We start from the raw sequence: 15506 nt of genomic DNA on the forward strand, positions 1-15506 counted from the left end.
GAGAAAAACTGAGATGTACTGATACTAGAACTAAGACATCTTAGGGATGAAAAGTGCAGTTAAACGTCTTTCAGTGAGTTTCACTGCTCCAAGAGTTTGACATCCCTGATCTAAAGTGTCACAAGACATTCTTAAGAAAGGGGAACTGGGAGAAAAGGCTGAGATGTGCCAAATTACACACTAAAAAACCCCTAAAAATCAGTGGCAACCAGTTTTATAGAGTAATGAACTTTGTTTTGGGTCAAATCATTGTCAGAAAGTATAGAGGAGGTTAGGACAGAGCTACAACAGTGAGTGTCTACAGCCATCTGTAAACACACTGCTGTCATGGTTTGGGTCTGTGTTTCTGAAAGCAGGGTCAGATTTTGTTCGTTAGACTAAAACAATACAAACTGTGTTTTTGCTTTGTGTACTTTATTTCCATTTATTTGTGTACATTCAAATAAGTCGTTGCACTTTTCCCTCTTTTTCTTGGCAAAAATAATAATAATTTAATACAGGGAGTGCAGAATTATTAGGCAAATGAGTATTTTGTCCACATCATCCTCTTCATGCATGTTGTCTTACTCCAAGCTGTCAAAAGAAGGACTTGACAGGCTCAGAAAAGTCAAAAATACTGAGATATCTTGCAGAGGGATGCAGCAGTCTCAAAATTGCAAAGCTTCTGAAGCGTGATCATCGAACAATCAAGCGTTTCATTCAAAATAGTCAACAGGGTCGCAAGAAGCGTGTGGAAAAACCAAGGCGCAAAATAACTGCCCATGAACTGAGAAAAGTCAAGCGTGCAGCTGCCAAGATGCCACTTGCCACCAGTTTGGCCATATTTCAGAGCTGCAACATCACTGGAGTGCCCAAAAGCACAAGGTGTGCAATACTCAGAGACATGGCCAAGGTAAGAAAGGCTGAAAGACGACCACCACTGAACAAGACACACAAGCTGAAACGTCAAGACTGAGCAAAGAAATATCTCAAGACTGATTTTTCTAAGGTTTTATGGACTGATGAAATGAGAGTGAGTCTTGATGGGCCAGATGGATGGGCCCGTGGCTGGATTGGTAAAGGGCAGAGAGCTCCAGTCCGACTCAGACGCCAGCAAGGTGGAGGTGGAGTACTGGTTTGGGCTGGTATCATCAAAGATGAGCTTGTGGGGCCTTTTCGGGTTGAGGATGGAGTCAAGCTCAACTCCCAGTCCTACTGCCAGTTTCTGGAAGACACCTTCTTCAAGCAGTGGTACAGGAAGAAGTCTGCATCCTTCAAGAAAAACATGATTTTCATGCAGGACAATGCTCCATCACACGCGTCCAAGTACTCCACAGCGTGGCTGGCAAGAAAGGGTATAAAAGAAGAAAAACTAATGACATGGCCTCCTTGTTCACCTGATCTGAACCCCATTGAGAACCTGTGGTCCATCATCAAATGTGAGATTTACAAGGAGGGAAAACAGTACACCTCTCTGAACAGTGTCTGGGAGGCTGTGGTTGCTGCTGCACGCAATATTGATGGTGAACAGATCAAAACACTGACAGAATCCATGGATGGCAGGCTTTTGAGTGTCCTTGCAAAGAAAGGTGGCTATATTGGTCGCTGATTTGTTTTTGTTTTGTTTTTGAATGTCAGAAATGTATATTTGTGAATGTGGAGATGTTATATTGGTTTCACTGGTAAAAATAAATAATTGAAATGGGTATATATTTGTTTTTTGTTAAGTTGCCTAATAATTATGCACAGTAATAGTCACCTGCACACACAGATATCCCCCTAAAATAGCTAAAACTAAAAACAAACTAAAAACGACTTCCAAAAACATTCAGCTTTGATATTAATGAGTTTTTTGGGTTCATTGAGAACATGGTTGTTCAATAATAAAATTATTCCTCAAAAATACAACTTGCCTAATGATTCTGCACTCCCTGTAGTGATTCGGAAATTGCACTTTTTTTAAAAAACCAGCACTCAGATGGTCGGTGATTTTAGTTGAGCATGAAGTGCTGAGTGTTGTTACATCATTTTGTTCTCAATGATGACCTCTGTATTGGTAAAGATTTTCAATTTGAATGTTTCACTGTTTAATTTAAGTGTTTCCTTCATTTTTTGAGCAGCATATATAAAGAAATAGCTCCAAGTCTTAATGGCCAATGAATTGTCCATTCATAAAACAGCCTTGTTAATAAGAACAGTTGGAGAGAATTATAATATTTATTGTGCGTTACAGTTTGGTTTCCTCTGTACTTAAATGAAGCACCATTTACAAAGGACCCAGTAAGTCTGAAAGTTTGGCTGAAGCCTACTTAAGTCTTTAATTGCACAAGAATTAGCGACTGTATTATTGAAGGGAAGAATGGCCCTTCAATGGCCCCCAATCTTGATGAAACTGCAGCTGTTTTAAGAAGATTGTGCTGCTTAAGTCAAATGTCGACATGTTAGACCGGTCATGTTATCTGATCTGGAGCCAACGTCTTGTTTTTTATCTTTGTGCTGACATGGTGTGTTCTTAAAAAACAAATGTGTTTCACAAACGTGACGCAACCAAGCACAAAAACCAGGCCCCTGGGGCGGAGGAGGCCTAGATGACTTCAGTTTGTTTACACTGGGCAAAAAAACCACTTAACATAAAAGTTATAAACTGCATGTGATTGAGTGAAATAATTATTTATTCAACTGAGTAAAACCAAGTAAAACATGACGTAGGTCTTGGTGGAGAAACCCTTGTTGGTAAGCACAGCAGTAAGTCATTTCCTGATTTGCACAGAGCTCAGTATTTTGGCCCACTCGTCTTTTTACAGAAACTAAGTCCTTCTGGTTTTGTGGCTGACGCTTGGCAACTTGAACGTTGAGATTCCTCCACAGATTTTCTGTAGGACTGAGATGTGGCGACTGGCTTGGTTACTCTATGAACTTTTTTTTTTTTTTTTTTTTTTTTTTTCTTTTTTTCTAAATGACATCAGAAACAGCAGTATGCGACATTACGTGATGGCAGAGCTTCAGTTCATCCTTTGTCATTTTTTTTTTTTTTTTTTTTTTTAAATAAATAGGACAGGGGGAATGAATGAGAGAAAGAGGGGGAGAGAAAGAAAGAAAACCAAAGGGGAGAAGAGACGGTGAGAAGGGGGGGGAAGAGAGAGAAAAAAAAAAGAACTCCTGGGTCACCTGTATGGAGAAAAAAAAACAAACAAACAAAAAAAACAAACAGAGGAGACAGCAAACAACAAAGAGTAACATAATAATAGAGAAAACAAAGCACCATCACAATAAACTAGCTAGTCATAGATATCAATATTTACTAAATAATAAACGATATTGTGCAGCACGCAAGATAGACAGCGCACAGTGTGCTTTGAGGCAGCAGCCAAGAAAGCTTTAGTCCGCGTCTGTGAATACCCATGTGTGCATACCTGTGTGGATCAGCATGCTTGCATTCCAAAGGTTTCTCCATGTAATGATCTGCTAGGGAGTGTGGGGGGGCCACAGCCCCGTCCTCCAGGGTGTGAAGCGGGTATGGAGGAGATCAAAACTCCAGACATCCAGAGGCCCCCAGAACACAAGAGACCATGGAAGACCAACAGAGGGGCAGCCGCGCCACTGTTCCAGTAAGAGCTGAGGAGAGTCCCAGATGAGGGCTCGCCCAGCAGCCGCGGAGCAGAAGTCAGGGGGAGTTGCAGTGACGCGCCTGTGAGCTCCGCCGGCCCCCAGCTGTGCCTGAGTGACCGAGCCCCAGGCCGAGAGGCCGGGGGCACCCCACCTCCAAAGGGGCCCGAGCGAGCCCCAGGCCCCAGGCCCCGACAAGCGGCCGCCAAGGAGTGAGCCGGTGTGTACCCGGACGCCCACCCCCAGACACAAAGAACCACCAACACACCGACACCTGAGGGAGTCCGCCACCAGCAGGGGAAGTGGTGGTGGGTGGAGATAGGCCTCCAAACCTTGGAGGGCCTGAGGTGTCCCCAGAGAGGTGGCGTCTGATACCCAACCTGACATATAGACACAGACATACAGGCACACACAGACACAAACATCCATTCCCACCCTCATGCTCTCATATGCACTCACTCCACACTCAACCAACGTGGAGACAGACATAAAGAGACGCTGTACACACAATCACACTCCCCAAGCGTACTCTACAAACCGGGTCTAGGTACCCTTGCCCCTGGAGGGGGGAATTGCACCCAGACCCAGGTGGTGTTACCCTTTTCCCTGCGGTGGGGAGAGGCAGACCACCCCGACTCCGCAGCAGCAGGGAGGCCCCACACCCCAGACCGCAGTCGGACGGCCAACTCCTCCTACTAGCCCTCCCGCTCCAGCAGGCCGCAGAGAATGGGGGTGGGAGAAGACTCCAAACCTCCCTCCACCCGCTCATTGTAGTGTTGATGCATATGTGTTCTAAGGTGCATTTAAAACCCAGGAGGGCATGGAGCTACCTGCCAAGGAGCAGCAGGTAAGCGCATAGTCCCTCCTGCTAGCCCTCAATGACTAAGTGTATTTAAAATTGAGAGGTGGGCAACGACGTCAGGGGTGAGGTGTACACCCTGATGGTAATTTGGACTCCGTGATTGTGCCCACCCCCAAGATCCTATATGTATGTGTAATGAGAGTGTGAATAATGTGAATGTCTAAGTTGTGGGATAAAATTGAGGCAGAGGCAGCCAGAAGGGAACGGGGGGGGGGGGGGGGGTAGCCTCCTCTGCACCCTGGTGACATACCCCCACTCCAAGGCCCTGCATGTGTGGGTGGTTGTGGAGGAGCGGGAAGAGGGAGGCAGCTGGAGATGGGGAGGGAAGGAAGGGAGGGGCAGGTAACCCCTCCCTGGGGCCAGCTCCCCCGCTGACCCCAGTAGGCACTCCCACCCTCCGCGACCCGCCAGGGAAGGGGGGCCCAGGCCCATCAGACCGGGGCCCAGTGCAGTAGCGCCCCCCGGCTCCACAGAGCCCTGGACAGTCCACCCAACCCCACCACAGAGAAAACTGCACCCACCCCACCATCCACACATCTTCCAGACTACATAAGACGGTAAACGCCCAGGCTGAGATCTTCCTCCACCTCTCCTGTATCTCCCCCTCCTGCAGAGAGTTCCTGAAGAGAAGAAAGCTCCTGCAAGATGTGACCATCCCCCCCACCAGTTGAAGAGCCCCCCAGGCGGCTCGACGCACCGGCGGCACCCTGCTCCAGGGCTGGGCCCCCATGCACCCACCCGCCCACAACCCCGGCAACACACCAACCAGGACCCAAGCCCCCGAGGCCCGGCCCGGGCCCCAGCCCAGAGACGGAGCGCCCCCAGAACCTCACGCCCATCCCGGACCCACCCAGGGGCAGACAGGTTGAGATTCCTCCACAGATTTTCTGTAGGACTGAGATGTGGCAACTGGCTTGGTTACTCTATGAACTTAATGTTCTTCTTCTTTAACTGCTCCTCTGTTCTCTTTTTTCTCATCCAACATTTTACAGCACACGGCTCTGTCCATTTGACCCTCAGTGTGGGGAAGTCGTCCTCTACCCTTAGCAGAAAAACAGCCCAGACCATAATGTTTCCACCTCCGTGCCTGAATGTTCTTTGGTTCACACTCAGCATTTTTCTTCCTCCAAACATCTCAGGTTGAGTTGATACCAAAGAGCTGACCACAGCACCTTCTCCCAGGCCTTCTCTGAATCATTTATATGTTTGTTGGCAAATTTAAGATGGGGCTGTACACATGCCTTCTTGACCATGCATTTTGAGATAAGTGTCAACCATAGAATTAATTTGTGTTATACATGTTAATAATTAGAGCTATCTATTCTATTATTATCTATTAGAACTATTTGGTTATATTTGATAACTTTGTAATATATTTTATTATTTAATTTAGGTTAGTTATTCTTCTTACTGCTTGGAGCAACTGTTACCTCACGGATTAATAAAGTATTCTGATTCTGAAGGTTCTCGCTGATGGTCTTGCAGGTCTACAGTCTTGCCCCTAATGTCCTTTGACAGCTCTTTGGTCTGTCCCGAGAGTCCTTAAATCGGGCTCTAGCTCACTTAGGGGGCTTGGTGGTGGTGTGTGAGAGGGGGAAGAGGTGGAGCTCTGCTATCAGAGCTGTGATGAAGTCCTTGAACGCATCGCGATCAAAAGTACCAGCAGAGCGCTGAGTGACAGTCCTGCTCCACGGTAGCTGCTCCGCGCCAGAGAAACCAGAGCAGAGCCGAGCGAGGCAGGGGTGGGGGGACACGCACAGAGACCGCGTGCAGCAGGATGGGCTCCGCGCACTGCGATGTGCAGTAATTGGGATTAAACCTACCGGACGGCGCTTGGAAACACTCACAGCAGCAGCAGTAGTAATAGTAGTAGTAGTAGTAGTGGAGAGCAGGGGGAGCTCCGCCGCATGTGCTCCTCTGTGTGCGCCTGAAAGAACTTGTTTTGCTCCGTGCGCTGGGCAAAAATCGACCCCCTCCTCCTCCAGAGAAAGAAGCGACTCGGCGGTCATAAACAAACACGGGTTCAGATTTAAGCTCCGGGACTCGCAGTTGCAGCAACCCCAAACCGACCTCTGACTCTCCTCTCACATGCCAGCGCCGGTGTGGGGGAGAGAGGCAGAGGAGAGGAGCCGGGGGATGTTTGGATCAGCTCGCTGAACTCGCACAAACACCGACGAGGAAAACAAGAAGAAGTCGCGCTGGTTTTTCACGTGGGGGTTTAAAATAAAGAGAGAGGAGGAGAGAGCTCGGGGGGTGTCATGGAGAGCCAAGCGGGCGAGCAGTACAGCCACGAGGACGTGCGGAAGAGCGGCTACCTCCGCAAGCACAAGTCCATGCACCGGCGGTACTTCGTGCTCCGCGCCGCCTCGGAGCGCGGTCCGGCCCGCCTGGAGTACTACGAGAGCGAGAAGAAATTCCGGGGCAAGGCCCCCGTCCCGAAGAAAGTGGTGGCGCTGGAGACCTGCTTCAACATTAACAAGCGGGCCGACTCCAAAAACAAGCATATGATCGTGCTGTACACCCGGGCAGAGAGCTTCGCCGTGGCCGCGGAGAACGAGGCGGACCAGGACGAGTGGTACCAGGCCATGGTGGAGCTGCAGTGCAGGAGTAAGAGAAGCACATTTGCACACAAACACGCACACATGCACGCTTTCCTGCATGTACACACACACACACACACACACAAATATATGTGTGTGTGTATATATGTACACACACACACACACACACACACACACACACACACACACACGCACACACACACACACACACACACTCTGGTGTGTTTGGGGCTTTGCACGAGAGGAGAAACGTGGCAATGCGTGCAGAGCAGCGCGAAAGGAGCGCACTGTGGACCGGGACGTGTTTTATTACACAGTTTAAGGATTCTTCCCAAGCCCTCACAGACTGCAGTGTCAAGACGACACAGTTGTCCTTTCATTGCTCGTTTCAGGCCGGTTGAGGTTCATGTGTGCACCTTTTAAAGCCTCTGACCGTGGTTTGCGTAAACGTGCGCCTCTGAGCCGCGCGGTGGGGTTTGTATCCTCCAGCACTTCTTACCACGCTGGTGTCAGGCTAAGAGTTTGTTCCTTGTTGTCCAGCACACTTCTTTCGGGAGGGGGAGGGTGTCAATGAGTAGGCCTTAGCTGAGTACGAGTTTGGCCTCCCTGTCCCGAGTTTACTGCTCAAACACACCCTGCCCTCTTGTTTACTCTGCTCTGCTTTTCTGCTGACACTGCTCTGTATTACATCAGGCATTGATCTCAGAGCAGGAGGAACACGTCCCCAAAAACCCGTCGGAGAGAGAAGTGCATTAGTATCCGACTGCTAAGTCATTAAACTTTGAAATCCATCTTCTGATTTGATGGGTAACGAGTGAGCAGCCCTGATGTGTCCCATCCAGCTGCAGTAGGTTTGTCCCAAATGGCCTCAAGTACCCCAGGGGGTGAAAAAAAAACAGTAATCCCTGTGGGTTTTTCTCAAGTCTTGTCTATCAGCTGCTGTGTAAACACAGCTGTTACAGCTACAGCGGTGAGCACAGCAACTCCAGATCACCTGTTCAGCCTTCCTGGCTCTGAGAGAGCAGATAGGCAACCAGGGACACATGACGCAATCGTGGATGATAAGAGTTCAAGGTGCTTCTCCTTGCACAGGACCTGCTGCTGGGTAACACAAATCAGCTGATTAATGTAGGGGCTGGGGGAGAGCACAGAAATAAATGAGGACAAACTTTGTGATAGTCCACTTTTTATTTGGAGCCAGAGGAGTTTTATAATGTCAAATATCTGCAGGTGTAAGCCGCTGCTTATTACGGGGAAGGTGACTGGACGTGCACTCCTCCTGTCTAGCATCTAACATTTAATCCAATCTACAGGTGCTCGCGTGGTCACATGTACAGAAAATCCCATTTCATGGCCGTCCTCTAAGAAATCCAAAGTGTCCCGACAAGCCTCTGGCTCGAGCATCCTCACGAACAGCCTTTGAAATGACTGATCCCTCGGTGGCTGCTTGTCTCCTTCCTTTGTTTTCCCAGAGTGCTGGGTTTCTTGTGTAAAGTAAAGGCTGCGGCTGGCTGCAGAGTAAACTCCAACGCTCTTGTGGTATGTGCTGCAGCCTATACACAGTTTCTACTCTTCTAGAAAAAAAATGAGGCCACACACGCGCGCGCGCGCGCACGTGCACACGTGCACATATGCATGCATGATCCAGGCGTTTACTGAGATGTTGCTGCATGCAACTCTGTAAGGATTCTCGGCCTGCTTTGATATGTGCACCCCATGCACAGTTTCAAATCTCGCTCGCGCCTCCATGCTCTACAGCCTCGCCTACCCACAGTGACGACCCCCCCCCCCCCTCCCCCAGGCTGGGATTATTCTCCCAGCCTGGATGGAGAAAAGTTGAAGCTGAAGCTGAGCCAAAAGATGCTGCACTATCTGCCTCACTAGTTTCCACAGAACCACGCCCTCGGTGTGATACCTGTGTAGTTCCACATATCCCCTCTGCAAAGCAGCCGGCTGCAAAGGCTGGAGTTTGCAGCGTGCGTGCAGTGAAAGCACGAATAAAACCGCGGATGTCCTTGCTGTTGTACAGTTTCTGCTTCCTCTCCAGGCCTGGGAAAACTACCTAAAGCCGTCCAGGAACAGTTCAATATTGCGCACATGGCTGGTGGTAATTAAACACAAGCCAGCTGCCACGCTGGGCAGGATCCCACTTATTTATTCAGCTGATTCCAGTAAGACCCTTTCAGGCAGCGCGTACAGTATTAGGCTTCAGGGCAGCTATTTGCCCAACTATTAGGAGGCAGTCGAGTGTGTAAAGGTTTAACCTCGATGAAACGGAGCGGAGGCGCGACCTTCAGTCGCCGTGCGCCGGGCAGAACGCGGCACCTTGGGAGCTGTAGTCGGCCTCGGTAAACACTATAATAAAGTCCAAGATTCGTAGCGATCAGCACCGAACAAGAGAGACACACCATCTACAAACACACACACACGTTTAAATGTGCCAACATAAACAGAGATTAAAGCAGACTGACTGACAGTTTCTGATTTAGTCCTGATTCTGAAACGCAGAAGATCAGTCGGAAACATTCGGAGCAGGGAGGATCTGTTCCTGCCTGCAGCATCCGCAGAGAAGCAGTTTGCTTAATTTATGTTTCATATGAGACTAAATGTGTTTGATGGGCCCTTTGGCCATTTGATAGACTTCACTTTATGTCTGTGGAGGACAGAAACTGCCAATGTATCGGATCAAAAAGTGCATATTTAAAAAAAATTAAATAAACATATGATATAAATGAATTAAAAAGAAATAGCAGCATAAATAAACCCTGAAAACGAATAACAAATAAAATAATTGGATGATTATTACAAAGATAAATTAATATAAGGAGAAAAAAAGTGTCACACTGTATTAACTAATGAATAATATTCATTTTGACTATTAGTTGAGTATTTAACGGCAAAATATGTCAAATCGTTTTTTTAATGACTCAATAAATGAGTCATTTAAATAATTTACTTAATCACTTTTGATCTTTTTGGTCCCCTTATTATAAGTTCTGGTTGTCTTTTATTCTGTGTTTTCTCTTATTAACCATTTATTTTTGAACTCAGTCCAAGAATTCAGCAGGTGTTTCCTACTTTCTGTAAGTCACGCTGTAGGTGTGAGGAGAACTTGTGTTTTTGAGTGAACCGTCCTTTGTGACGTCCCTCTGAGTCGGAATTAGAAGTCAAATCTCCCCGTCAGGCTGTTTTTATCTCGGAGTGTCGTTCAGCTGCCCCGGCCTCAAAGATCTGGATCTCGCCGCTGGTTCGCTGAGCCGACCGATTAAATGTTAAGCCGTGCTTAAACACTGCTCATCTCCCTAATTAGGTGGTAATTATTGTCTCGAGGGTTGGCCGACGTTTGCACAGTAGAGGCTGTGTGCCAATTGAACTTTTTTCCGTCTCTTTCTTTTCTTAAAAACCCTCAAAACAAAACACATTTTTCCTGCAGAAGTGAAGCTTAACTACAGCTCTCTGTTAGAACCTCAGCCCGGTTGGAGCGTGCTGAGCTGCCACAGAGTATTTCTCCTGCGTAACGACTAGATGCACAGTAACCCTTTGTAACTTCTTTAACTCGGTGAGCTGCAGCCTGACCGGATCTGGTTTGTAGCGATGCTGCAGCTTGTAAAACGTCATGGATGTGAGTCAGAGTCGGCCTTGAGCAATCTGCTTTGTGTCTGCTGGCCAGCTTGGAGCTGAGCTCTCTTTGACTGACAGTAAAGCGAGGCCAGCAGCAGCAGCACCCGTTTAATCAATAAGTGCCGATGTGTGGAGCGTGTGTGGCTTTAAATGCATAGGAACCTTTTATAGCAGGCCTCACTGATTAATGTTGCTCCATAGTATCCCATTAACATTGTTATATTGGGGGTCAGGAAGTTCATGGGTTGATATTCATCATGCACATGGGGGATGCTTTAGAAACAGAGGTAGTAAACAAAAACCTTAATTAGTGCCATGCTGTTCCCAGTGGCGTGTCCAGCGGGGTGGCCTGGGGGGGGCACAGGCCACCCCCCCAACCAGACTGGCCACCCCAGGTGCCACCCCAAAGACAAAACAATAAAATTCAATCAAATATCAAATGTCCGATTATGTTTTCACGGTGAAGCTCAGATATCCGAGTGTACGTGAATGCAGCATCGGCTTCTGCGCTATGCGCATCACGTTAGCAAAGGTAGGAGAGCCAAGCACGAAAGAGGCACTGCAGGAAACAATTTTTCGGTGAAAGAAAATGAGGACAGAATAAATGTCCCGGTAAGTAATATCAAGTTTGTTGAGTTTAGTAAACTTCGGTGAAATTAGAATCCCAAGGAAAAAATAACACTTAAAGAATTATTGCAGCTGTGGAATATTTCAGACAGTATGCTACTGAGGGGAGCTAACATAAGAGTTATGAGTTATAAGATATAATCTAAGTCGTAACATTGCTGTATGGAGCTGCAGATTTGGTTGCAGGTTAACATAGCTGGACTGGCCATCGGGCATACCGGCATATGCCCGGTGACTTATTTATTTATTTTTTTTGTAAGGGCATGAACAATGAGAGGTGGTGGATTGGCCAGATGCAGGTCGATGTGTAAAAAATAACTCCGTTGTTTGGTGGTGGCTATGGCGGGGCTTCCACAGAGGCAGCAGGTGGATGAGGGAAGGGGAGGCAGGAGGAGAGCCCCGAGGAGGCCACCAGTCCGAGTGTCAGGTGAACTGAACTTCAGGTAAGAAGTTATGACCTGCAGTCTAAGTTTAGGTGGAGTTTATTTTCGTTGTGCTGACTTTTTACCCTCAGTTGCAATAACTCGTACTGCGTTCTAGCCAGCTTGATGGAGTTTTTAGGTGGGTGGATGCTATGATGTTACTGATAGTGAACTTTATTTTATTCATACGGTTAGTTAGTAGAGTTGCCAACGGCTCCTTAAAAATGGAATGGTCCCTCATTCAGAGAAAATATTACGCGTTTGGTATTGAGCTGAGAAGAGACGCAGTTTGTCCCGAACTTTAGCTATAATGAAAAAAAGACAAAGCTGGATTTATTCTGTGTGTTTACGCTGCACAGCTGCCTCTTCTTCTCTCATTCTCTCCCCTGCCTCTTCTATTGCTACTTCAATCATGAAACTGATCAATGATCAGCTGATCGGCTTTTCTCTCTTGTTTATCGCCCACTTTGCGCCAGAAAGAGGAAACCAGCGGATGTCGCGCTAAACAACAACAGCACGTTTAAGCTTGATCAGCTGTTGTTAGAATTTATTTAATATTAATTTCCAGTATCAGCTGATGTTTGCTGGAGCCACAGCTGTAAAGCTGCTGGTCATGATGTCGGTTTGTATATGTGGTGAGAGGGAAACGTGAAGATGAAACCAGGAGATGTCCTTACTGAATCATCAGAGCTGAACAGGTGATGGAGAAACAGGTTTACCTTTTAGGTGACATGAATGAGTTGAAGGGAAGTTATGAACTGTTTCTGAGAGACAAATAACACCAGGATCCTTTTCTAAGTAGCTGACAGCTGGTAACTGTGCAGCGGCGGGTCTAGCAAAGTTTTGCCAGGGGGACAGGTAGGGCATTAACAGGGAGAGGGGGGCACAAAGAAATACTTTTCTTTCTTATTCTCATTTAAAATACCTAGTTTTTATTAAATAATTATCTAAATCTTACAACCAAAGTTTTTATCTGACGTAAAATGTATAGAAATCATACATATACCAACAAGACTGTGTACATCACTGTCACAACAGCGTTTGTTTTCATTCAAAGTCTTTATGGCTTTAACACCTGGTGGGCCGGTCTGTAGTCAAAATGCCCGATTTTCTGTCCCAGTCCAGTCCTGCAGGTTAATACTGGCAGTGTCACCATGCCAGCTGACTGTATTTCATCATCAGCCAGTGTTGCTCTTGATCAATATTACCAAAGTTTACCATAAGGCAGCAGAGAAAGTATTTACTTGCTTTCAGGTTTTATTCAAATGTTAGTCTTTTCAGTTGTTTCTCCACTTTTTTCCTGTTTCAAAATCAAACACCAGTTTGTGAGAAGATTATCTTCTTTTTTAACAGGCAGATAAAGTTTTACATTGGAACTGGCTAATTTGTCAATTGTTTGTTACAAATGTTCATATTTTAATATTCAAAAATGTTTTTGCTCAAAACATATGTGCACTACATGTCAGTAAAAATACTATGCAAATATTGATGTCCTTGAATGCTGAGTAAACACTGACAAAGCACTGATTGTATCTCTTGTACTTTATCAACACAGAATCTAAAAACTTTGCACCGTAGTGGTTAAAATCTCATTCTAATAAGAGTTAAAAGCGCATTCGGTTATTAGGTTTATAGGATTATTGAATTATGGTTAACGGTTGGTAGAATCTGCCAATTACATCTGCCACCCTTCTCCAAATCTGTGCCCCTACCTGGCCCCCCCAACAAAAATTTTCTAGACACGCCACTGGCTGTTCCTGTAGTAACGTATACATGCAGCAGCAGTGAATGGATCACAGTGAACCCGCCCTGTGCCAGTGCTTGTTATAAAAAAAATGTACAAAAAAACATACAAAAACTAAAGCAGCATTTGGGTGTGAGTCATATGACAAGCCTTTCCTTTCATTATACCTTATCTGTGTATGAGGTATAACTTTGACCACAGGCATCAACACTTGGATCGTGAATCGTGAGTAAACTCTGTTATCCCGATTCTTTTTTGGTCTTGTTACAGCTTTGAGGGCGCGCTCAGATCGAGCGGGTTCGAGATAAAGCTAGAGAAGCGCAGGAGGGATGGGAAGGACGCTGAAGCTGGAGGAAAAGAGGGAGACAAGGAGGAGGTTCATGGATGTAGTGAAGGAGGACATGCAGAGGGTTGGTGTGACAGAGGATGGTAGGGATAGAGGGAGATGGATGGAGATGAGCCACTGTGGCGACGCCTAAAACTAGCAGTGGAAAGAAGATGGTAAAAGCTTTTTATAGATTAGAATGCTTTAACCAGGCGGTTACCACCACACCTTCCTGTAGCTAATCAGCATAAGCAACACGAGCAGCACTGATAAGTCTACGATTACAAATGCAGGTTGCAGAAGCTTTTAGTCAGTGTTTTTTGACGAGCTGCTGTTACCATATTCCTCCTCCTGATGTTTTCAGAGCATTGGTCTGCGCTTTGTAGTGATTTATTTCTAAAATACAAGTTATCCACTTTGGAAATGTTAAAAAAAGACAAAAAACCCAACAACAAAACAAAGCAAACAAACAAAAATAAAACCCCAAACCCATTGTGTATTGTTAAAAATTCCTTCCGCACAGTCTCAGTCTGTGCGACACAAAGTTTAGTAACCCAGAGCCTCGCTGACCAATAAAGTCCGAGGCGGATGCCAGCTTGGTGGGTTTCTTGCAGCTTTCTTGCGTGTCCCGGAACGGCGAACCTTAAATGCGTCACCGATAATTTCAGGCAGCCATGCATGTACGTCTGTGCGCACTCCCGTCTAACCGAGACCACATGTGAAACTAGCTCCGGGCGGATGCTGGTGTTGCCCCCCAAGTGTGGGCCTAGAGAGATGGGTGGGGTGAGGAGGGTTGGGCAGGAGGGGGATTGCAGATGCTTGAAATGGATGAAGATCGAGGAAGTGGAGAGGTTAGAAAAGAGGAAAACGGGTACACATGGCAGCCAGAGATTAGACCAACTGTTTTCACTGCCGGGTGGCTCTCGTCTCTCACAAATACGTGCGGGGATAAAATGTACACAGCTGTCTCCCATCTATCTGAGCTGGTACACTGGTAAGTGAGCGTGGGTGGATCTGGGCGGCACGGTAGCTGAGATGGTGGGGGTTTTACCCTCACCAGTCTCTGTGCAGTCTTTTGTGGCCCTACAGCACAGCGTGCTAGGGCAGTGAGGTCAGAAATTTGAAATAGGACCCAATGAGAGCCAGCCAGCTAATTTCCCCTGATTTACAGGCGGCATTAGCTAACTAAGAAGTTTTAGCTGCAAATTCAAGCATTTTTTTGTAGATGGTCACTGCTTGATTGTATCTGGACTTCTGCATTTCTGCAGCCAAGTCCCCAGGATTTTGGGGGGTAACCACGACAGTGATGAGCCCGCCACTCAGTGAGGTGCTGTCAAGGGATCTAGCGGCCTTTGAGGCTAAATATGGCACCTCCTTCACCCCTTCACAACCCCCGTAGCACAAAAGGCTATAGGAAAGCAAGCTTCCCCTCAGTGCCAACAACTCGTAATTGAAATTGCAGTTGAGTAAATTAGCTTGGATTACGGCCTCTTTATGGTCAACCTGTGATCTCGAGGGAGCCAGCTCAAGCGTAGCAAATAAATCGGCGTGAATAGGCACCAGTGTTGCCCGCGCAGGCTCCCGCTCTCCAGACTTCAGGCTTCCAGTGTGTGCTCACCGCGGACGTGGACTAAACAAGTGAATAAGGCAGTGTATGTTATCTTCACCTCAAACTGCGAATAAATATGCACGGACTCCCAGACCCGATGCATGATCTGTGAAAGTTGGGACAAGGTTGTCAGAGTGTGTGTGTGTGTGT

The 15506-nt window shown here is 46.9% G+C and overlaps 1 protein-coding gene across 1 annotated transcript in view; it reads left to right on the forward strand.

Annotated features, from left to right (window-relative positions):
• The first annotated feature begins 6114 nt into the window (after positions 1-6114).
• LOC146580251 (insulin receptor substrate 1-B) overlaps positions 6115-15506 on the forward strand; it is a 54504-nt gene continuing 45112 nt past the window's right edge. The window contains exon 1 of the mRNA XM_085266901.1: positions 6115-7054. Coding sequence (XP_085123027.1) covers positions 6706-7054 — 349 coding nt within the window. The 5' untranslated portion in view covers positions 6115-6705. The remainder of the gene's footprint in view (positions 7055-15506) is intronic.

This window comes from Mchenga conophoros, linkage group LG3 (assembly GCF_057382185.1).
Source record: "Mchenga conophoros isolate Kocher_MC1m ecotype Shallow Benthic linkage group LG3, M_conophoros_male_GT1.1, whole genome shotgun sequence".
In the NCBI taxonomy this organism is placed as follows: domain Eukaryota; kingdom Metazoa; phylum Chordata; class Actinopteri; order Cichliformes; family Cichlidae; genus Mchenga; species Mchenga conophoros.